We start from the raw sequence: 24856 nt of genomic DNA on the forward strand, positions 1-24856 counted from the left end.
GTTTAATTCTGTGACCCCATGGACTGTACCCCACCAGGCTCCTCTGTCCATGGAATTTTTCAGGCAAGAATACTGGAATGGGTAGCCTTTTCCTTATCCAGGGGATCTTCCCAAGCCAGCGATCCAACCCAGGTCTGCTGCATTGCAGGCGGATTCTCTACCAGCTGAGCCACCAGGGAATCCCAATTAATAACAAGGGTACTTTCAAAAGAGAGAGAGAGAGAGAGAGAGAGAGAGAGAGAGAGAGAGAGAGAGAGAGAGAGAGAGAGAGAGAGAGAATCAAAGCAAAAAATTAAAACCCCAAACCCCTTCTATTGCCTTCCTAAAATTATCCCTGAGAAACAATCACATCGGCTGCTCTGTTCCCACTGTGGAGTAAGGATGCCGAAGACAACTGTGGAGGAGAGAGCTGCCTGGATTTTGCCCACATTCTGAGTCTCTAGCCTAGGTTAAGAAAGAAAAAAACCTGTAGCAATTAACGGCAGGATACTGCATGTGTCCTTTCGGTTTCATTACTCAGAAACCTCACCCATAACACAGGGCTGTAAAAACCTGCTCGCCTTTCAACTTTTAAGGAGCAGAGCAGGTTTTCGGAGGAACCAGACTCAAGGGGAGCGCCAGGGAAGAGCCAAGGAAACTGGGAATTTGACACCCCGGTGCGCCAAGTAAGTTTCCTCCTACACTTCCATTTCCAAGCACATTTTTGTTAGCTAACAACAGTGGATCCCCTGGCGTAGACCTCACGCTGCGGGAGGGGAGGCTGCCGGCTGCCTGGGCCGGAGGGTGTGAGGGCCGCTTTCCGTCTTCCTTTGGATCTGGCGCGGCGGCTGCGAAATCATGTCCCTGCATGCGCTGCTCCTCCCGGGGACTCAGTTCCGGGCTGCTGCAAAGAGCCTCGCTTGGGAGGAGGAATCTATCCCGCCTCACCTTCGGAAAAGCGGGCTGAGGTCCTTTTTAGGACTGAGGGACTGACTCCCGCCTCCTAAAAGAGGAGCTGAGTGAGGTTGCCCCCTCCTCCCTCCTCCTTCCTCCTCGCACCTCAGACACCTCCTCACTACTCTGCTGGGTAGTAGAAAAACAGAAAAGAAGGTCCTTAACATACGGAGGAGCCTGGTGGGCTGCAGTCCATGGGGTCGTTAAGAGTCGGACACGACTGAGCGACTTCACTTTCACTTTTCACTTTCATGCACTGGAGAAGGAAATGGCAACCCACTCCAGTGTTCTTGCCTGGAGAATCCCAGGGACGACGGAGCCTGGTGGGGGAGCCTGGTGGGCTGCCTGCCGTCTATGGGGTCGCACAGAGTCCGACACGACTGACGCGACTTAGCAGCAGCAGCAACATACAAGTTTATTTTTAAAAATTCTTATTACGTATTAACCATGTGTAATATTCCAAAAATTCTGCTGAGTCGCATGTATGTGAAATAATTCATTCTCACACTTTCCCTTAAAATAAACCATAAGGTCTAAGCCTATTTTTTCTCCTTCATTGTTTCCAAATGTGTAGTCCTTACCAAAAACAAAGCAAGACAAAAACACAAAGGTTATTTTCAGTTTCAGTTTCTTGTTCTATTCCCCTTGTGAGAATGAAAAACATGTCTCAGTTTCTTTTCAACTTCTGTAAAATGGCTCAGAACGTAAAGAATCTGCCTGCAATGCAGAAGACTTGAGTTTTTTCCCTGAGTGGGGAAGATCCCCATGCAGAAAAGAATGGCTACCCTCTCCAGTATTCTTGCTTGGAGAATTCCAGGGACAGAGGAGCCTGGTGGGCTACAGTGCATGGGGCTGCAGGTCAGACAAGACTAAGCAACTAACACTTTCCATAAAATAGCAGCAGAAAAGTGGGAGGAAAAAAGAGAGCAAGGATGAGTGGTAAATAACTAGGAGCTTTTTCTGGAACTCACTGATCTGAAGAGCTCTGGAGAAGAAATGTTAATCCGTTAACTTTCTTTTGCATGTAAATTAGTCTTGAGATCAGAACTCTTAACTTCTCCTTCAAAATGATATGTGAGGAATGGAGAGGTGAGGGAGAATATAGCCTGATGGCCTGGACTGCAAGATTCAGATTCTGGCTTTAGTTCTGGGAAAACTCAGCTTTTCCATTTGCACCGTGGTAGCTGGGAGCTGACAGCCTCAGATCCTGTCACATAGCCAGGACAGCAGCCCATGGTGTGGAAAGAACCCTGCCTGGAGAGATGAGAGATTAGGATCTTCTCCTGGTTCTTTGGAGAGGGGGTAGGAGAAAGACACATTTTCTCCATCCATGACTTCAAGTTTTCTCACTTGTATATGCATTGAGAGATTCATCACTGGTTCTCAACAGGGCTCCACACTAGATTCACTACCTACACCTTTTTTTGAGTGAAGACCAAGACCATACTTGATTCAGACAGTTCTGGCTGGTTTATTTATTGAATAAGGAAAAAAAATGGTACCCCCCAAACAAATAGGCAGCCTAAACATGGAAGCCTCATTCTACCCCCAGTCACACCCTTAAAAGTTGAGAAACAAGCATGCTCCTCCTGGCCTTGGTTGTAAGCCATTGCTCAGGCCCAAGCTGCCTCTGACACTCCATGGGGCTGCTTGTTTCTGGATACTTTCTGAAAATTGGGAAGGACCAACTCAGCACTTCTGGGAAATAAGCAGTGCTTCCTTCTTCCAGGGAAGTTATCTCAAACTTCCCTGATGGCTCAGATGGTAAAGCGTCTGCCTACAATGCAGGAGACCCGGGTTCAATCCCTGGGTCGGGAAGATCTCCTGGAGAAGGAAATGGCAACCCATGCCAGTCCTGGAAAATCCCATGGACGGAAGAGTCTGGTAGGCTATAGTCCATGGAGTCACAAAGAGTTGGACACGACCAAGCGACTTTGTTTCTTTCTTCCTTCTTCCTTAATGTAGTCCTGTGGTAGATATGTCCAAGAGTTGTACAGACCCTCCTGAGGGAAGAGTTCAGTTCTGAGTCTTTTTACATGGATATTTTTGAACAATTATGCTTCACTGAAGAACAGATATTCTTCATTGACTTTTTAATTAAGATATACTTTTTATTGGTTTATTACACACATCTTTTTCTTTCTTTCTTTCTTTCTTTTTTTAAATATACATCTTTTTCTTGATGTTGACCCACATTTCTATTTGGAAAAACAAAACCAATTTTCTGATGACTCAATTTCCCTACACAGGGGGTGATTGTTAAACTGTGTGGCCAAAAGGATTTTGATAACTTCTAAAAAAGAAAAGAAACAAAAACTGTTTCCCTTTTGGAACCCAAACTCCTTCAATCTCTTGAATAGTATAAATGGTTCTAAAGATATTGTATTTCATTGATTTGTCATATGTCAAACTGAAGTTGTCAATCATCTCAGATTTTGATGAATACTTGCTATCCCTATCACCACTTCTAAGCTGTTCTCAACAATTAAGACCAGGAAACAGAAGAGATGCATGAAATCTGTGTCTTAACATTTCATGGTTTGTGTTCCCAAGGTCACCTTAGTCCCAAGTCCTCCCTCAGCATTAGCTTCACTGCTCTGTTTTATTTTAAATATGTTTTCCTGGGAAATTTTTCTTTCAGAATACACCAGAGTATGTTACCTGAAAAAAGATACTTTCATTTTTAAAATGCAGTGACTTGGAGATCCACAAAGATTAACAGAAAGGAAATCACTAGTTTAGTGGCAGGAGATGTGGTTTACAAAGATTTTCCTACTTGTTATTTGGTTGCTAAGTTGCGTCTGACTCTTTGTGACCCCATGGACCGCAGCACACCAGGCTCTTCTGTCCTCTCCTATCTCCTGGAGTTTGCTCAGCATTCACATTGATACTACATGGATATGATAAATGATTAAAAAGTCATTTAGATGTGTAGTTTTGTACAGATTTGTAGTTTCAGAGTTATTGATCATTCATCATGGCTGACTTGCCCAGTACTGTGAATGCTCGTGGCGACCTTCTTGGATGCCTTCAATGATGGTGGTTCCTTGTTTGGAGAACCTCTATCCTCGTGTGGAAACTGAGCAGCTATGCAGAAGGAGGTTTCCACAAAAATGGTCCTGTCAAAGATGGCCTACAGAGAAGATGTAACAGAGTACTCCAGGCTTCCCTGGCTGCTCAGTGGTAAAGAACCCGTCTGCCAGTGTAGGTAGGAGACACAAGTTCAAAGCCCTGGGTCAGGAAGATCCCCTGGAGGAGGGCATAGCAATCCACTCCAGTATTCTTGCCTGGAATGCCATGGATAGAGGAGCCTGGTAGGCTACAGTCCAGGGGGTCACAAGAGAGTCAGACACGACTTAGCGCCTGAACAACAACAACAATGGACTACTCCATCAAAATGACAAACCAGAGTCATTGAAGCAGTACATGATAATTTGTCTTAATGGTTGATGCTTCATGTTACCTCTGATACCTTGAAGCCACACTGTTATCCACAGGTTTGCTACCATTCATAGTAGAAAGATTCTGATTCTTTTGAGTAAGAGTGTTCTAATAGATTATATTACTCCAGTTTATGTCCTTCTCTCCCAAGCTCAGTGCTTCCTTGGTGGCTCAGATGGTAAAGAATCCACCTGCAACGTGGGAGACCTGGGTTCGATCCCTGGGTTGGCAGGATCTCCTGGAGAAGGGAATGGCAACCCACTGCAGTATTCTTGCCTGGAATACTGACAAGACATGGACAAAGGAGCCTGGAGGTATACAGTCCATGTGATTGCAAAGAGATGGAAACAACTGAGCAACTAACACTCACTCTTTCCCAAAGTCAGGCAATTTTTCTGGATATCTGTCTGACTGCTGAAGCAAAGTCAGTACAGAATTCAGATGTCCTCCTTGACAGAAACTTATAAACACACTTACATTATTTTGAGCTTGTTGCTTTTACTGTGTACTCTCTCCCATTCATTGTAACCCAAGTTTCTCTGGGAAGATCATCTTACCAGATATTTCTTTACTTTGCTTTTAGTGGTATTATTATAAATCATGTCCTGTATATTGAATCTCAGGATGCTGCAAATGTGAGGAACCATAATATGAAAAATCTCAGGATGCTACAACTGTGAGCAACCATAATACAAACCAACATTTCATACAGAAGACCAGGGGGCTTAGAAAGTTGCTAGTAGTCTTAGAGTATTTCAGTTTCTTTTTCTGAGGTGGGAGTAATTCAAGATTCCTTAAACAGTTTTATTGAGGTATAAAACAAACACTATAAATTTCATACATTTAAAATTTACAGTTGATACAAGGTACCAAGTTGGGAAAGGAGTATGTCAAGGCTGCATACTGTCACCCTGCTTATTTAACTTATATGTAGAGTACATCATGCGAAATGCCAGGCTGGATGAAGCCCAGGTGGGAATCAAGTTTGCTGGGAGAAATATCAATAACCTCAGATATGCAGATGACACCACCCTTATGGCAGAAAGCAAAGAAAAACAAAAAAGCCTCTTGATGAAAGTGGCAAAGGAGAGTGAAAAAGTTGGCTTAAAGTTCAACATTCAGGAAACTAAGATCATGGCATCCAGTCCCATTACTTCGTGGCAAATAGATGGGGAAACAGTGGAAACAGTGAGACTTTATTTTCTTGGGCTCCAAAATTACTGCAGATGGTGACTGCAGCCATGAAATTAAAAGATGCTTGGTCCTTGGAAGAAAAGCTATGACCAACCTAGAACAGCATATTCAAAAGCAGAGACATTACTTTGCCAACAAAGATCCATCTAGTCAAAGCTATGGTTTTTCCAGTAGTCACGTATGGATGTGAGAGTTGGACCATAAAGAAAGCTGAATGCCGAGGAATTGATGCTTTTGAACTGTGGTGTTGGAGAAGACTCTTGAGAGTCCCTTGGACTGCAAGGAGATCAAATCAATCCATCCTAAAGGAAATTACTCCTGAATATTCATTGGAAGGACTGATCCTGAAGCTGAAACTCCAATACTTTGGTCACCTAATGTGAAGAACTGACTCACTGGAAAAGACCCTGATGCTGGGAAAGATTGAAGGTGGGAGGAGAGCGGGATGACAGAGGATGTCCCATGATGACTCGATATGACATGAGTTTGAGTAAGCTCTGGAAGTTGGTGATGGACAGGGAAGCCTGGCATGTTGTTATCCATGGGGTTGCAAAGAGTCAGACACGACTGAGTGACCGAACTGAAGTGAACATATGTACCAGGGTAAATGTACAGTTATTTCACATGGAGAAGGCACTTTCAGAAATCTTCCTGGAAGATGTGTGGGATGGAAACTGTGAAACATTTTTACATACTATCCAGGGTGGGATGTCTCCAGAAGAACCACAAACAGAAAAAAGATTGTGAAAAATATGAAAGGGCTTATAGTTACCTATTTGTAAACCTGCACATTCTTCTGTCTAGTGGAAGCTAGCATGTAGTTTGGTGGAGTTGAGGGGAGGCAACACTGGCAAGGAGGTGCAGGGGTAGCGAGGTGGGCAAATCTTGGGAATTGCATTTGTAGGCAGTTGGAAGCAACCAGCGAATGTTATTCAGAACAGTTCACTTTAATGGAATTCTAGATATGACCTGCTTGACATGTCTTTGCCCCTTTCTGTCTCCAGAGCTAAAAGAAGATAAAAGAATTAGAAGAAAGCTGCATGAATAAAGATGGGATCCTTCATGATACAGAAAAGACCTCAGCAGGTACAGGGGAGGGTTCTGCTCACAGTGGGGTGGGGTTCTGCTCACAGTTCTGCTGAAGTGGCCCCTGAGACTCTGACAGGAGGAACTTCCAGAAGCAGGGACCTTCTCCTTCTATGAACACACTCTGTTTCATCTCATAATAATAAAGAGAGTTGTGGTTGTAGGTCCAGGCAGCCAGTCAGAGTCTTTCCTAGCACATTCCCAAACCTGCCCTTGATGTACAGTCACAGGTGAAGTCAGACATGTCTGTTTGCTTTTTCAAGACAGTTTGGTCACTGAGAAGGTGGAGGTTTGAGGGATGAGAGGTTGTAGCTCTCAGGACTGACTTTTGTTTTCTCCCCTCTCTAACATCTTCCTGGAGCAGCAGAGCAGTATGAAAGAGAAGCAGCTAAGAGGGAAAAGGATTCTCTTGAGCAAAAGGTTAAAGAGCTGATACAAATGTTAGAGAACCAAGAAAGAGCCTTCAAGGTATTTAGAGTCAAAATCACTGGCGAGACGAGAGAAAGAGACAACCTTCTGAGAAGGATGAACAAGAGGATTGAGATGCTGGAGGTAACTTGGTGTGGGTCTGGGAAGTGATGGTAGAAAAAGTCCTCAAACCCCAGGAAGGGATGGGTGGAAATTAAAGTAAAGTCATAGAGAGAAGCACCTTGGTTATTGACTACTTTTGACTCATTAGAAGCTCTGAGTTTTTAATGGTTTGTTGTTTAGTTGCTAAATTGTGTCTGACTCCTTGCAACCCCCTGGACTGTAGCCTGCCAGGCTCCTCTGTCCATGGAGTTATCCAGGAAAGAATATTGGAGCGTGTTGCCATTTCCTTCTCCAGGGGATCTTCCCAACCCATGGATCAAACCTGTGTCTCCTGCATTGGCAGGTGGATTCTTTACCATTGAGCCACCAGGGAAGCCCTTTTAATGGCTTAAGTCCAAGCATTTGGGTTCTGATCACAGTGAGTTTCTGAAGATTCCAGGAGGACTTGGAACCTCAAAGCATTTATAAATAACCTTCCCATGATTTGAGAGAATAACATTGAAAAATATATATTTCAGTTCAGTTCAGTTCAGTTGCTCAGTCGTGTCCGACTCTTTGCAATCCCATGGATAACAGCATGCCAGGCTTCCCTGTCCATCACCAACTCCCGGAGTTCACTCAGACTCAGGTCCATCGAGTCAGTGATGCCATCCAGCCATCTCATCCTTGGTCATCCCCTTCTCCTCCTGCCCCCAATCCCTCCCAGCATCAGAGTCTTTTCCAATGAGTCAACACTTTGCATGAGGTGGCCAAAGTATTGGAGTTTCACCTTTAGCATCGTTCTTTCCAGAGAAATCCCAGGGCTGATTTCCTTCAGAATGGATTGGTTGAATCTCCTTGCAGTCCAAGGGACTCTCAAGAGTCTTCTCCAACACCACAGTTCAAAAGCATCAATTCTTTGGCACTCAGCCTTCTTCACCGTCCAACTCTCACATCCATACATGACCACAGGAAAAACCATAGCCTTGACTAGACGGACCTTAGTCAGCAAAGTAATGTCTCTGCTTTTGATTATGCTATCTAGGTTGGTCATAACTTTTCCTCCAAGGAGTTCAGTTCAGTTCAGTCACTCAGTTGTGTCCGACTCTTTGTGACCCCATGAATCGCAGCACGCCAGGCCTCCCTGTCCATCACCATCTCCCGGAGTTCACTCAGACTCACGTCCGTCGAGTCTGTGATGCCATCCAGTAAGCATCTTTTAATTTCATGGTTGCAGTCATCATCTGCAGTGATTTTGGAGCCCAGAAAAGTAAAGTCTGACACTGTTTCCACTGTTTCCCCATCTATTTCCCATGAAGTGATGGGACCAGATGCCATGATCTTCATTTTCTGAATGTTGAGCTTTAAGTCAACTTTTTCACTCTCCTCTTTCACTTTCATCAAGAGGCTTTTTAGTTCCTCTTCACTTTCTGCCGTAAGGGTGGTGTCATCTGCATATCTGAGGTGATTGATATTTCTCCCAGCAATCTTGATTCTAGCTTGTGCTTGTTCTAGCCCAGAGTTTCTCATGATGTACTCTGCCATAGAAGTTAAATAAGCAGGGTGACAATATACAGCCTTGACGGACTCCTTTTCCTATTTGGAACCAGTCTGTTGTTCTATGTCCAGTTTGAACTGTTGCTTCCTGACCTGCATATAGGTTTCTCAAGAGGCGGGTCAGGTAGTCTGGTATTCCCATCTCTTTCAGAATTTCCACAGTTTATTGTGATCCACACAGTCAAAGGCTTTGGCATAGTCAATAAAGCAGAAATAGATGTTTCTCTGGAACTCTCTTGCTTTTTCCATGATCCAGCAGACGTTGGCAATTTGATCTCTGGTTCCTCTGTCTTTTCTAAAACCAGCTTGAACATCTGTAAGTTCATGGTTCACATATTGCTGAAGCCTGGCTTGGAGAATTTTGAGCATTACTTAACTAGCATGTGAGATGAGTGCAATTGTGCGGTAGTTTGAGCATTCTTTGGCATTGCCATTGTTTGGCATTGCATTTCTTTGGGATTGGAATGAAAACTGACCTTTCCCAGTCCTGTGGCCACTGCTGAGTTTTCCAAATTTGCTGGCATATTGAGTGCAGCATTTTCACAGCATCATCTTTCAGGATTTGAAATAGCTCAACTGGAATTCCATCCCCTCCACTAGCTTTGTTCGTAGTGATGCTTTCTAAGGCCCACTTGACTTCACATTCAAGGATATCTGGCTCTAGGTGAGTGATCACACCATCGTGATTATCTGGGTCATGAAGATCTTTTTTGTACAGCTCTTCTGTGTATTCTTGCCACCTCTTCTTAATATCTTCTGCTTCTGTTAGGTCCATACCATTTCTGTCCTTGATCGAGCCCATCTTTGCATGAAATGTTCCCTTGGTATCTCTAATTTTCTTGAAGAGATCTCTAGTCTTTTCCATTCTGTTGTTTTCCTCTATTTCTTTGCATTGATCGCTGAAGAAGGCTTTCTTATCTTTTCTTGCTATTCTTTGGAACTCTGCATTCAGATGCTTATATCTTTCCTTTTCTCCTTGGCTTTTCACTTCTCTTCTTTTCATAGCTATTTGTAAGGCCTTCTCAGACAGCCATTTTACTTTTTTGCATTTCTTTTCCATGGCAATTGTCTTGACCCCTGTCTCCTCTACAATGTCATGAACCTCAGTCCATAGTTCATCAGGCACTCTATCTATCAGATCTAGTCCCTTAAATCTATTTCTCACTTCCACTGTATAATCATAAGGGATTAGATTTAGGTCATACCTGAATGGTCTAGTGGTTTTCCAACTTTCTTCAATTTAAGTCTGAATTTGGCAATAAGGAGTTCATGGTCTGAGCCACAGTCAGCTCCTGATCTTGTTTTTGTTGACTGTATAGAGCCTCTCCATCTTTGGCTGCAAAGAATATAATCAATCTGATTTCGGTGTTGACCGTCTGGTGATGTCCATGTGTAGAGTCTTCTCTTGTGTTGCTGGAAGAGAGTGTTTGCTACGACCAGTGCATTTTCTTGGCAAAACTCTATTAGTCTTTGCTCTGCTTCATTCCGCTTTCCAAGGCCAAATTTGCCTGTTACTCCAGGTGTTTCTTGACTTCCTACTTTTGCATTCCAGTCCCTTATAATGAAAAGGACATCTTTTTTGGGTGTTAGTTCTAAAAGGTCTTGTAGGTCCTCATAGAACCATTCAAATTCAGCCTCTTCAGCATTACTGGTTGGGGCATAGACTTGGATTTCTGTGGTATTGAATGGTTTGCCTTGGAAATGAACAGAGATTTTTCTGTTGTTTTTGAGATTACATCCAAGTACTGCATTTTGGACTCTTTTGCTGACCATGATGGCTACTCTATTTCTTCTAAGAGATTCCTGCCCGCAGTAGTAGATATAATGGTCATCTGAGTTAAATTCACCCACTCCAGTCCATTTTAGTTCACTGATTCCTAGAATGTCGACATTCACTCTTGCCATCTCTTGTTTGACCATTTCCAATTTGCCTTGATTCATGGACCTGACATTCCAGGTTCCTATGCAATATTGCTCTTTATAGCATCGGACCTTGCTTCTATCACCAGTCACATCCACAGCTGGGTATTGTTTTTGCTTTGGCTCCATCCCTTCATTCTTTCTGGAGTTATTTCTCCACTGATCTCCAGTAGCATATTGGGCACCTACTGACCTGGGGAGTTCCTCTTTCAGTATCCTATCATTTTTCATTTTCATACTGTTCATGGGGTTCTCAAGGCAAGAATACTGAAGTGGTTTACCATTCCCTTCTCCAGTGGACCACATTCTGTCAGACCTCTCTACCAATACCCGCCCGTCCTGGGTGGCCCCATGGGCATGGCTTAGTCTCATTGATTTAGACAAGGCCACGGTCCTAGTGTGATTAGATTGACTAGTTTTCTGTGAGTATGGTTTCAGTGTGTCTGCCCTCTGATGCCCTCTTGCAACACCTACCATCTTACTTGGGTTTCTCTTACCTTGGATGTGGGATATCTCTTCATGGCTGCTCCAGCAAAGTGCAGCCGCTGCTCCTTACTTTGGACGAGGGATATCTCCTCACCGTTGCCCCTCCTGACCTTGAACGTGTAATAGCTTCTCTAGGCCCTCCTGCGTCCGGGCCCAGCCACCACTCCTTGGATGTGGGGTTGCTCCTCCTGGCCACCACCCCTGGCCTCGGGCATTGGTTTGCTCCTCCCGACCTCCCTACCTGGCCTCAGGCATGGGGTAGCTCCTTCCAGCCTCTGCCCTTGGCCTCGGACATAGGGCTGCTCCTGCACTGTCGCATCTTGGCACTCTCAGCTGCTGCCCCTGACCTCGGACGCGGGGTAGCTCCTCTCGGCTGCCGCCCCTGACCTCAGACGTGGGGAGGTCATGTATATTACCACATGTGAAATAAATCACGAGTCCAAGTTTGATGCATGAAACAGGGCGCTCAAAGCTGGTGCACTGGGACAACCCTGAGGGATGGGATGGGGAGGAAGATGTGAGGAGAGTTCAGGGTGGGGGATACATATACGCGCATGGCTGATTCATGTCAGTGTATGGCAAAAACCACCACAATACTGTAAAGTAATTAGCCTCCAATTAAAATAAATAAATTAACTTAAAAATAAAAACTTCTCCCAGAGCTTGTGTTGTTGTTTTGAGGGATTCCTGGATGATCTCTTGGAGTCGGTATTAAATAGGATTCCCAGGGTTTTCAGGTGGTTATTCTGAGTGCATCTACTAGATGCCAGAGATGTTACTGGAGTAGTACATGTAATTTGTCTTAATAGTTGATTCTTCATGTTACCCACTTTACCTTAATGCCATCTTATTGGCTACAGATTTACTACTATTCAAACCCTGATGGCTCAGTGGTAAAGAATCCACTTGCAATGCAGGAGACTTGGATTCAATCCCTGGGTTGGGAAGACCAACCCGGTCCAGTGTTCTTGCCTGAGAAACCCCATGGACAGGGGAGCCTGGCGGGTTATACAATCCATGGGTTTGCAAGAGTTGGACACAACTTAGTGACTAAACCACCATCATAGTAGCAGGATCTTGATTCCTTTAAGAGAGTCTAAATCACTATATTACTCCAAGTGATCTCCTGTTCCAAACTCAGGCACTTTTTCTGGAAAACTGTCTGACCTCTGAAGAAGAGCAAAGACACTCAGATGTCCTTGACAGAACATGCCCCAAATTTCCGTATCTACTTGGAACATGCCTAGCTTATTTTTAGCTTGTTGCTTTTTTTGTACATTCTCTATATTCACAGTAAACCAAGTTTCTCTGGGAAGATTCTCTTACCAGATCAGTCTTCATCTTTACTTTGCTTTTAGTTGTATTACTGTTAACCATATCCTGTAGATAGAATCTTAGGATGCTACAACTGCAATGAACCATAGAGATTATATAATGTAAATTAAACATCTTGCAAACATGGCTTAAAGAGTTGACACTTATTAGTAGTCACAAAGAGACTATTTTCCCAGATGGAGTAATTCAAGTTTTCTTGAACAGTTTTATTGAGAGATAATTAAAAAAAAACTACCAATAAAATTTCATTTATTAAAAATACATGATTGATATGAATTACTCATGTGAATGTACACTAATTTCACATGGGGAAGGTGTTCTCTGAAATCTTCCTGAAAGAGGCATATGATGTAAATTTTGAAAAACTGGTACATCTTATTCAAGGTGGAATGTTATCAGAAGAGTCAAAAGCAGAAAAAACAGCATATGAAAAATATAAAAGTCTCCAAGTTTGCATATTTATAAAACTGCACATTCTTTTGATGGGTGGACGCTAGCATGTTGAGGGGGAAGCAACAGGGTGGGGAGGCTGCAGGGGTAGCCAGGTAGGTGGGATATGGGAAATTTACATGTAGGCAGTGAGAAGCAACCAGGAAATGTTGCTTGAAACAGTTCATTTCTCGGAATGTTTCAGTGGAAGTTTAAGTTTGACCTGCCTGACGTGTCTTTGCCCCTTTGTGTCTCCAGATCTTAAGAAAGATAAGGGAAGAACAAGAGAAATACTACATGAAGAAAGGTGAGGAGTGGAGAGAGGCTCAAGAAAGAGTGGATATATGTATATGTATATGTGTATATATATAATTATGACCGATTCATGTTGTATGGCAGAAACCAACACAACATTCTAAAGCAATTTTGTTCCAATTAAAAAAAAATAAAATGTTGATTAAAATTTGAAAAAAAGAAAGATTCTTCATGATTCAGAAAAGACCTCAGCAGGTACAAGGTGGGCTCTCCTCACAGTAGAGAGGGGAGGTTCCTGAAGTGCCCTCTGGGACTCCGACAGGAGAACTTCCAGGACGAGCTTCCTCACCTCTTGTGAACTCACTCTGCTACATCTGAAATAACAAGGAGAGTTATGGTTGTAGATCTAGCCAGCCAGTCACGGCCTTTCCTAGCATGTTTTCACACCTGCCCTTATGTGTGGTCGCAGGTAGATTCAAAGATGTCCATCTGATTTTTTTCAGACAGTTGGGTCACTGAATGTGGAGGTTTGGGGGATGAGAGGTTGAAGCTCTCAGAGTTGACAGTTGTTTCCTTTCCTCTCTAAAAATCTTCCTGGAACAGAGGAGCAGATCAAAAGAGAGGCAAGTGAGAGGGAAAAAGACCCTTCTGAGCAAAAGGTTGAAGAGCTGCAGCGACAGTTGGAGAACCAAAAGGGAGTTTTGGAGAGATTAAGAGCCAGAGTGAGAAAGGAGATAAGAGAAAGAGAGAAGACCTCAGCAGGTACAGGGGAGAGTTCTGCTCACAGTGGGGTGGGGAGGTTCTTGCAGTGCCCTGTGAGACTGCTGCAGGAGGAGTTTCCCAAAGTGAGGGCCCTCTTCTCCTGCTCTGAACACACTCTAAGCTCTATCTGAAAACAACAAGGTAAGTTGATATAGGTCCAACCACGCTGCCAGGGCCTTTCCTAGCACACTCCCCAAACTGCCCTTGATGTGTGGTCACAAGTGACTTGAAATGTTTTACGTGTCCACCTGCTTCTACATTTTGGTCAAGAAAAGTGGGTTGGGTGCTGGAGAGTGTAGGTCTCAAATCTGACTGTTGTTTTCTTCCTCCTCTAATCCTTCCTGGAGCAGAAGAGTGGGCCAGAGGAGAGGCAACTGAAAGGGTAAAGGAACCTCTTGAACAAAAGGTTAAAGAATTACAGTCAAAGAAGGAGGGCAACAGAAGTGTCTTCTTGAAGGGAGCTAGACTCAAAATGACAAAGAAGATGAGAGAAAGAGAAAACCTTCTGAGAAGGATGAACAAGAGGTTTGAGATGTTGGAGGTAACCTAGTATGGGTTTGGGCAGTGACTGTGGAAAAAGTATTGGGACCTCAGGAAGGGGTGGGTGGAAATTAAAGCACGGTCACAGAGAGAAGCACTGTTCTCCTTTATTGCTTTCAATTCACTAGAAGCTCTGAGATCTTAATGGCTTATATCCAGGCATTTGAGTTCAGTTCACAGTTTTTGAAGAGTCCAGGAGGACCTTGGTATCTCCAAACATTTATAGAATATAAATAACTTTTCCAAGCCTTGTGCTGCTGTTTTGAGAGATTCCTGGCTGATCTCATGGAATCAGTATTAAATGGGGTTCCCAGGTTTAACAAGTAGACATTCAAGTATGTTTAATGCAAGCAGGATAAGTTACTGAAACAGTACCGCATCATTTTTCTTAACAGTTGACACAGATTTAGTGCTATTCATAGTAGGGGGATCCTGATTTCTCTGAAAGAGTTCTAATAGACTATAATATTCTATTCCAAACCGAAGCACTTTCTCTGGACATCTGTCTGACCTCTGAAGCAACGTCAGTACAGATGTCTTCCTTGACTAAACACTTGCATAATTTCCTTATATGCTTAGAAAAGACAAGTTATTTTGAGATTGTTACTTTTACTGTGCACTTACTCCCATTCAGAGCAAATCAAGCTCCTCTGCAGAGCTTCTTCTACCAAAGCTTTCTTTATCTTTATTATGCTTTTAGTTGCGTTGCTGTTATTCATATACTACAGATAGAATCTGAGGAAGCTACAGCTGTGAGGAACTATAGACATTATATTAAAACTCCCTACATTTCACCTGGAAACTCAAAGAATAAAGATACTAGTATGTTTTACAGTATTTCAGCAGTTTTTTTCTGAGATGCAGAGATTCAAGTTTATTTAAACAGTTTCATAGAGATGTAATTCACAAGCCATAAATTTCAGGGATTTAAATGTACAACTACATTTAATTAAATGTACATGTATAATTGATACAAATTTATGCACATAAAAGTACAGTGATTTCATACAGGGAAGGTGGTTTAGTGAATGTTCCCAGAAAAGATGTGTGATGTAAGTTTTGAAAAATTTGTGCATATTCTCTATGGTAGAATGTTATCTGAAGAGCCAGAAGCAGGAAAAACAGCATACAGAAAATATGAAGGGGACCAAGGTTATGTATTTGTAAAACTGCACATTTTTCTGACTAGTGGAACCTTCATGAATGGTGGAAGCCACACTAGCAGAGGAGGCTGGAGAGTTAGTGAGGTAGGCGGGATTTTAGAAACTTGTAGGCAGTTGAACACAACCAGGTAATATTATTGAGAATAGTTTTTTTCTCAGAATATATCAATGAGGAGTTCAGGTTTGACCGGCCTGATGTGTCTGCCGCTCCGTGTCTCCAGATGTTGGGAATGATTAAGGACGAGCTAGGGGAATGCTGCAAGAAGACAGATGAGCTTTGTGATGCAGCCAAGACCTTAGCAGGTACGGGGGAGGGCTCTGCTCACCGTGGGTGGAGAGGTTCCTGCAGTCCCCTCTGAGAACTCTGACAGGATGAACTCCTGGAACTTCTGTGAACATGCTCCGCTTCATCTGAAAATAAGGTGGCTTGTGGTTTTAGGTCCAGTCAACCAGTCATTCCCAAATCTGCAGATTTCTAAACCTGCCCTTGATATGTAGTCACAGGTGACTACAGCCAGGACCATCTCCTTTTTCACAACAGTTTGGTCACTGGGAAAGTGAAGGTTTAGTGGGTAGAGGAGGTGGTACCTCTCAGGGCTGACTGTTGTTTTCTTTCCTCTCTAAAAACTTCTTGGATGAGCAGAATGCACTGAAGGAGAGCCATCTGAGAGGGAAAAGGAGCTTCTTGAGCAAAAGTATAAGGAGATAAGTCAAAAGGTGGAGGACCAAAAAAAAGACTTCGAAGAATTTGTAGGCAAAATGGTAGAGAAAACAAGACAAAGACAACAGATTTCAGCAGGTACACAAATGGGCTCAGCCCACAGTGGGGTGGGGAGGTTCCTGCAGTGCCCTTTAGGAGTCTGATGGGAGGGACTTCCAGAAGCAGGGAGCTTCCTGGCCTGTGTGAACATACTCTGTTATATCAGAAAATAATAATGCTGGTTGCAGCTGTAGGTCCAGCCTGCCAGTCAGGGATTTTCCTAGGAGATTCCCCACCCTGCCCTTGGTGTGTGAACACTGGTGAATCCAGACATTTCCATCTGATTTTTCATGACAGTTTGGTCATTGAGAAATTGGACGGTTGTGGGGGGAGGGGTGTGGTGTGTGAAGGGTTATAACTCTCAGATCTAACTGTTGTTTCCTCATCTCTCTAACATCTTTCTGGAACAGAAGAGTGTGTCAAGAGAGTGGCAGCTGAGAGGGAAAAGGAACTTCTTGAGCAAAAGGTTAAAGAGCTGCAGGAACAGCTGGAGGACCAAGAAAGGGTCCCTGAGGAATTAAGAGTCAAAAAGACAGAGAAACGAAGAGAAAGAGAAAAGACCTCAGCAGGTATAGGGTGGACTCATCTCATGGTAGGGTGGGGAGGTTCCTGCAGTGCCCTCTGTGACTCCGACAGGAGGTACTTCCAGAAATAGAGCTTCCTCTCCTTCTGTGAACACACTCTGCTATATCTGAAAATAACAAGGCGAGTCGTGGTTATAGGTCCAACCAGTCATCCCCTTTTCTAGCACATTCTCGCACCTGCCCTTATGTGTGGTCACAGGTGAATTTAGACATTCCCATCTGCTTTGCCCAGACAGTTTGGTTACTCAGAAAGCAAGGGTTGTTGGTTGTGAGCTTGTAGCTCTCAGTGCTGACTGTTGTTTTCTTCTCTCCTCTCTCTAAAATCTTCTGGGAGCAGAAATGCTGTCTGAACTGGAGGTTGCTATGCAGGAAAAGAAGCTTCTTGAGCAAATGGTTAAAAAATTGCAGCAAAAGTTGAAGGACCAAGAAAGAACCTTCGAGAGATTTAGAGACAAACTCACAAAGGAGATGAGGAAGAGAGACGACCTTCTGAGAAAGATGAAGGAGAGGATTCAGATGCTGGAAGTATGTCTGGTCTGGGTCTGGGCAGTGACTTTGGAACAAAGCCTGAACCCTCAGGAAGGGATGGGTGAAAAATAAAACAAAGTCATAGAGAGAAGCACTACTGCTCTTCACTGCTAATTCATTGGAAGCCCTGAGTTTTAAACAAGATTCTTTAACAATTTAAGTTAAACTTCAAGTTTCAAGTTCTTACACAGTTTTATTGAGTTATATTTCACAAACCATAAATTTCAAATATTGAAAATGTATAATATAATTGATACAAATTTACTAAAGTATTTACAGTGATTTCACTTGGGGAATGTGCTTTATGGAATGTTCCTGGAAGAAGAGTGTGGTGTAAAATTTGAAAATTTGTACATATTATCCAAGAGTAGATGTTACCAGAAGGGTTGCAAGCAGTAAAATACAGCCTATGAAAAATATGAAGCAACACAGGAATGTTACTCAGAGGAGTTCATTTCTCAGAATATTTCAGTGGAAGTTCAGCACGGGTTAGACCTGCCTGACATGTCTTTGCCTCTTTCTGATCTCCAGCGCTTACTGAGGTTACCGGAAACACTAGAGGAACAGGACATGAAGAAAGGTGAGCTCCTTCATGATGCAGGAAAGAAACCTAGCAGGTGGACAGGAGAGCTCAGCTCACAGTGGGGTGGGGAGGTTCCTGCAGTGCCCTCTCAGACTCTGACAGGAGGAAATTCCTGAAGCTGGGAGCTCTCATTCTGGGAATGCACTCTGCTTCAACTGAAAAAACAAGGCTAATTGTGGTTGCCGGTCCAGTCATTCAGTCAGGGCCTTTCCTAGAAGATTTCCAAACCTGCCCTTGTGTGTGGTCACAGGTGCATTTAGACATGTCCATCTCCTTTTTCATGACAGTTTGGTCACTAACAGAGTGGAGGGCTGTACCTCTCGGGGTTGACTGTTGTTCTCTTCCCTTTCTAAAATCTTCCTGGAGCAAAAGGGCAGGCCAAAGGAGAGGCAGCTGAAAGGAAAAACAAGCCTCTTGCACAAAAGATTAAAGAATTGCAGCAAAAATTGGAGAACCAAGAAAAAGTCTTCGAAGTATTAACAGTCAAAATGACAGAGGAGTTGAATGAAAGAGAGAAAGCCTCAGCAGGTACGGGGGAGGGCTCATTTTACAGCGGGGTGGGGATGTTCCTGCAGCGCCCTCTGAGACTGACAGGAGGAACTTCCTGAAACAGGGAGCTTCCTCACCTCCTGTGAACACACACTGCTTCATCTGAAAATAACCAGAGTTGTGGCTGTAGGTCCAGCCTGCCAGTCAGGGCCTTTCTTAGCATGTTCCTAGGTGTATGTGATGTGGTGGAGGAAATGGTAACCCACTCCAGTATTCTTGCCTAGAGAATCCCGTGGACAGAGGAGCCTGGTGGGCTGCAGTCCCACAGGGTCACACAGAGTTGGACATGACTGCAGCAACTTAGCATGCATGCATGCTTGCATTGGAGAAGGAAATAGCAACCCACTCCAGTGTTCTTGTCTGGAGAACCCCGGGGGCTGCCATCTATGGGGTTGCACTGTGTCGGACACGACTGAAGCAACTTAGCAGCAGCAGCAGGTGTATGTGGACATGTCTACCTACTTCTTTGGGACAGTTTGGTCCCTGAGGATATGGAGGGTTGGGATTTGGGGGGTTGTAGCTCTCAGTTCTGACTGTTGTTTCCTTCCTTCTCCAAACTCTTCCTGGAGCAGAAGAGCAGACCAAAAGAGAGGCCGCTGAGAGGGAAAAGGAGTATCTTGAAAAACAGGTTAAAGAATTGGAGCAAAATGTGGAGGACCAGGAAAGAGTCTTCCAGAGATTAAGAACTGAAATGACAGAAGAGATGAGAGAAAGTGAAAAGGCCTCAGCAGGTACAGGGGAGAGCTCATTTCACAGTGGGGTGGGGAGGTTCCTGCAGTGCCCTCTGAGACTCTGATGGAAAGAACTTACTGAAATGAGGAGCCTCTTTTCCTTCTGTGAACACACCCTGCTTCATCTGAAAATACCAAGGAGAGTTGTGGGTGTGGGTGCATCCAGCCAGTTAGGGCCTTCCCTAGCATGTTCCCAAATCTGCCCTTGATGTCTGGTCACAGGCACAGGTGGAAATGTCTACCTGCTTCTTCAGGAGAGTTTGGTTACTGAGGATATGATATGGAGGGTTGGAGGTTGGGAGTTATAGCTCTCAGGTCTGACTGTTGTTTCCTTCCTTCTCTAAACTCTTCCTGGAGCAGAAGAGCAGATCAAAAGAGAGGCTGCTGAGAGGGAAAAGGAGTCTGCTGAAAAACAGGTTAAAGAATTGGAGCAAAATGTGGAGGACCAAGAAAGAGTCTTCCAGAGATTAAGAACTGAAATGACAGAGGAAATGAGAGAAAGTGAAAAGGCCTCAGCAGGTACTGAGGGGAGAGCTCATTTCGCAGTGGGGTTGGGAGGTTCCTGCAGTGTTTCTCTGAGAACTCTGACTGGAGGAACTTCCAGAAGCAGGGCCCTTCTTTTCCTTCTCTGAACACACTCTACTACCTATGAAAACAACAGGCCAGTTATGGTTGTGGGTCCAGCCAGCTGGTCAGCACCTGTCCTAGCACACTCTCACACCTGCCCTTGATGTGTGGGCACAGGTGAATTCAAACATGCCTATCTGCTTTTTTCAAGAAAGTATGGTCACTGAGAAAGTGGCGGGTTGGGGATTGGGGATTGTACCTCTGACTGTTGTTTTCTTCCCTATGTATAATTTTCCTGGAGCAGAAGAGCAGGTCAAAAGAAAGTCTGCTGAGAGGGAAAAGCTTTTAGAGCAAATGCTTAAAGAATTGCAACAAAAGTTTGAGGACCAAGAAAGAGACTTCAAGGCATTTAGAGTCCAAATGACAGAAGAGGAACGAGAAAGAGACAACTTTCTGGGAAAGATGAATAAGAGGATTGAGATGCTGGAGGTGAGTCTGGTCTGGATCTGGGCAGTGACTGTGGAACAGAGCCCTGGAACCTCAGGAAGGGATGGGTGAAAATTAAAGCAGAGTTGTAGAGAGAAGCACCATGATTCTTTACTGCTTTAGATTCACTAGAAACCCTGGGATTTAAATGGTTTATGTCTGGACACTTGATGCTTTCAAGAATTTATAGACTATAGACAACTTTCCCAGGGCTTGTGCTGCTGTTTTGAGGGATTCCTGGCTGATTTCTGGACTTTTCCTGGAGCCAATATTAAGTGGGATTCCCAGAGTTGTCAGGTGGATGTTCTCAGAAGCAGATATTGGTTCACGTTACTAAGCTTCCTGCTAGTTTTCAGGCTGCTACTACATCCAAAGACCCTAATATAGATCCCTGCTAACTTAAAGCATTCAAATATGCCCAGACTTAGAAATATGGGCAACTGCCAGCTCCTAATTTGGCTGCAGTTGTCTCCAGGTGAGTTTAAACTGTCAGTCAGTCTTCAGTAGAGGAGAAGTTCTGTCTTCTCCCATCTGGAATTATTTATATCAGTTTTCTTGATCAACTTAGGAGTTCTCAATATTTCTAAGATGTGGAGAGAATTTGTGCCATTCACAAGGAAGGCCCTCACCTAAATAGCATAAACGTGGCTGAAATGTCTTATAAATTGTCCTCATGCCTGGTTAGGACTGTAGGGAAACACTAGTGATGGGTATGAGTAAGTTTGTGCTATGCATCCTCTCACCATCCAAACCTAAACCAGGAGATGTTTCTGATGAGCATAATAACTTCTCATGATCCTTTAAGAAAGAACTCTTTAAAAGAAAATAAATTGTTAATGGAAAACCTTGTTTTGAAATGAGATTTTGAAATGGTTTCTGTTTACTAACACATCATACATTTTTAGGCTGCAGTGAACAATGATAATGACAAGGATGATGAGGAAAACACTGAAAAGTACTGAACTTCATAGACACAGAAGATAATGACAAAGAAAATACTTCACAGCCTTTTGTTTTAGTCTCAGTTTGGGAGAAGATAAAGCATGTGTGGTCACTAATTACTCAGATTTTTTGTTTCTTTCTTTTAAATTCTGGTAATATTAAAAGTTTTCACAAGTGCTTTTTTGATCTGGATTATTTTTATCTATGTATGTACTTTTTCTTTTATCATTAAAGTTTTAATGTAAAAAATAGAAAAATCATCTACTATAGAATATCAATTCCTGGCCCACAAAGGAAAGAATTAGTGTGGTTGGATAATTAATTTAAGTGGAAATGGAAGCAACTGAGTAGAAAACAAAGAGAATGTCAAATTTGTAATATCTTGAAAAAAAGAAAAATTTTATTAAGTAATGCTTCAGAAAGTCACATATGAATAATTATACAAATGAATATGTATACTGTTTTCTTGAGAGGAAAGGACTAATTTCTTATACAAAACAACTGTGTTGCTGCTGCTGCTGCTGCTAAGTCGCTTCAGTCATGTCCGACTCTGTGCGACCCCATAGACGGCAGCTCACCAGGCTCCTCTGTCCCTGGGATTCTCCAGGCAAGAACACTGGAGTGGGTTGCCATTTCCTTCTCCAATGCATGAAAGTGAAAAGTGAAAGTGAAGTCGCTCAGTCGTGTCCGACTCTTAGCGACCCCATGGACTGCAGCCCACCAGGCTCCTCTGTCCACGGGATTTTCCAGGCAAGAGTACTGAAGTGGGGTGCCATTGCCTTCTCCGAAACAACTGTGTTACTTCACCTGTAAATTTTGCGTGTTTTGAGTTAAAATTTCACAAAAGCTGATTATAAATTTTAAATTGAGCTGATCAAACACATTAAAAAGCCATGAAAATTCAGAAGGGGTGCAGGGTTTGGGAAGTTTTCAGCCATAATTTCTTCTATAAATGAAGTTTATAGAACTGCAGTCATTAGAACAATGTGCCATCAAAGCATAAATCTGAAGACAAAGGATAACAGCATGCTGCATAGTCTAAAAATAGAACCAACAACATACCTGATTAAGGTTATGTAAATAGTGTTGTTTCAGATCAGTGAGACAATATAAACAGTACATGAAATGTTGTCAGTCTACTGGACAGCCATGTAGAATGAGAGTGCCTAGATCTCTTATAAATCTTGCACAAATAATATTCCAGCTTGGCTTTAGATTTAAACATTAAAAATAATCTTGATAAAAACAGTAAATGTCAGATAATTATAAAATAAATGTGGAAACTTGAATTTATTTTTAAGTGACATAAAACTCAAAGATACACATTTTATGATTTTGGTGTCCTCTCTTACACCTTCATGTTTATCATTTTGTTGTTCATTTTTGTTGTCACCACTTTCACAGAAACTTTTTTTTGATTTTTAAAAATCTGTGTATTGGCTTAAGTGATTTACTTTCCTGTTGTGATTTTCTCTTTCCTATAGATTCGTGTTTCTTTTCTATTTAGAGAAGACCTTTCAATATTTCTTTTAGGATAGGTTTAGTATTTCTGTAGCTTTTGTTTATCTGAGAAATTATCTCTCTTCCTGTTCTAAATGGTAATTTTGCTGGGTAGAATATCCTAGGTTGCAAGTTTTTCCCTTTCAGGACTTTGAATATATCTTTCAACTCCCTTCTGGCCTGCAAATTTCTGTAGAGAAATCAGATGATAGACTTACCAGAGTTCCCTTGAAATTAACCCTTTGCTTTTTCTTTCTTCCTTTAGAATCCTCTCTTTAACTTTTTGCCATTTTAACTGTAATATGTCTAGATCTGTTTGGGTTCATCTTGTTTGGCTCCTCTGCGTCTTCATTTTACTTATATTTTTCTGACGCTTTGAATTTAGGAGTAAGAGCACTGTTACTCCTAGGGAAGTAACTCTTTGAAGGGAAGAGTGGTTCCTGTACCTGGATATGTTCATTTTTAGGCTTGGGAAGTTTTCAGCCATAATTTCTTCAAATGCATTTTTGTTCCCCATTTCTCTTCTCCTCTGAGATCCCTATTATGTGTAGATTGGGATACTTTATATTATCTCATGCTTGCTTTCATTTTTTAAAATGTATCTTTCTGTTTGCTGTTCTGATTGGGTGATTTCTGTTGTTTTGCCTTTCAGAGCACTTATCCATTCTTCTGCTTTATCCAGTTTGCTATTTATTGTCTTTAACTCCGATTTTATCTCTGCAAATGAGTTTTCTAATTTCAGTTGACTCCCCTTTATAGTTGCTTGTTTCTCTTTACAGTAATTTGCAATTCTATCTATAGCCTTTCTTAATTCCTTCAGTATTTTCATTGCTCCTTTTTGAACTCATAATCTGATATACCAGAGAAGTTTGTTTCATTGTTCTTTGAACAGAATTTTTCTTCCCTTCAAAAAGTTACTTCCCTAGAAGTAACAGTGCTCTTACTCCTAAATTCAGAGTCAGAAAAATATAAGTAAAATGAAGAAGCAGTCAAGAGAATCAAGAGAATTTAAAAAAATCAATTAAAAAAATTTTGATCATAAAATCAAGAGAATTCTCTTCAAATAACAGTTATCTATTGTGCTCTTGTAGGTTTCCCAGATGGCACTAGTGGCAAAGAATCTGCCTGCCAATGCAAGAGATGTGAGAGATGCTGTTTCAATCCCTGGGTTGGGAAAATCCCTTGGAGAAGGAAATGGCAACCCACTCCAGTATTCTTGCCTGGAAAATCCCGTGGACAGAGGAGCCTGGTTGGCTACAGTGCATGGGATTGCAGAGTCGGACACGACTGAGCTCAAGCAGGCACGCGGGCATACACACACACGCACACACACTGTGCCCTTGAAGAACTGTTTTTACATGGAGGGTGTCCCTGTGTGACCTGCATGACTCTAGTAATGAGTCTAGGACTGCGTTTTTTGTTTTTGTTTTTTATGGATACCTGCTATATTGTTCCTCAGTGTGTGCTGGCTGTTGTCCTCCTGATAGTATATCTAATAGAGGTCTATTAAATTTGAACGGAAACATATTAACAGGTCTTGGAATAGCCAGTACCCCTTTCCATTTGGCCTTTCAGTAACCAGAGAGGAAGTGTTGCGTGTGCTAGAAGTAGGAACCAGGCACACGTGACTGCTTGAGCTCAGTCGTGTCCAACTCTGCAATCCCATGCACTGTAGCCAACCAGGCTCCTCTGTCCCTTATCTAGCAATCCCTGAATTATTGGGCAGAGTCCTTCAAGTTCCTCTGGTGTTAAATAATCTTGGGGAATCTTAGGGAGGGACATGGATAGATCTGTTTTTACCTACTATAGCACTCTATTATGGGGTTCTGCACCACATAAATGCCAGATAATAGTGGAATTCCTTGTCTACAAAGAGGAGAAACTCTTTCTACTAATTGCCTTCAGTTCACTTCAGTTCAGTCACTCAGTCGTGTCTGACTCCTTGTGACCCCATGAACCACAGCATGCCAGGACTCCATGTCCATCACCAACTCCCAGAGTCCACCCAAACCCAT

At 42.8% G+C, this 24856-nt stretch overlaps 1 protein-coding gene across 2 annotated transcripts; it reads left to right on the top strand.

Annotated features, from left to right (window-relative positions):
• Positions 1-537: 537 nt before the first annotated feature.
• On the top strand, positions 538-21392 carry LOC138073743 (golgin subfamily A member 6-like protein 22). Of its 2 annotated transcripts, XM_068965645.1 has the most exons (16): positions 538-665; positions 6573-6654; positions 7019-7206; positions 13150-13198; positions 13750-13908; positions 14259-14449; positions 15833-15914; positions 16255-16410; positions 16782-16940; positions 17293-17480; positions 18015-18063; positions 18439-18594; positions 19188-19346; positions 19707-19865; positions 20218-20402; positions 21305-21392. In XM_068965645.1, exons 2-16 carry the CDS (start codon positions 6609-6611, stop codon positions 21359-21361), a joined length of 1983 nt encoding a protein of 660 aa, XP_068821746.1. In that variant the 5' UTR covers positions 538-665; positions 6573-6608; the 3' UTR covers positions 21362-21392. The 2 variants fall into 2 exon arrangements, with proteins under 2 accessions (XP_068821746.1, XP_068821747.1); XM_068965646.1 differs by lacking the exon at positions 19707-19865.
• The last annotated feature ends 3464 nt before the right edge of the window (positions 21393-24856 follow it).

This window comes from Capricornis sumatraensis, chromosome 2 (assembly GCF_032405125.1).
Source record: "Capricornis sumatraensis isolate serow.1 chromosome 2, serow.2, whole genome shotgun sequence".
Taxonomy (NCBI): domain Eukaryota; kingdom Metazoa; phylum Chordata; class Mammalia; order Artiodactyla; family Bovidae; genus Capricornis; species Capricornis sumatraensis.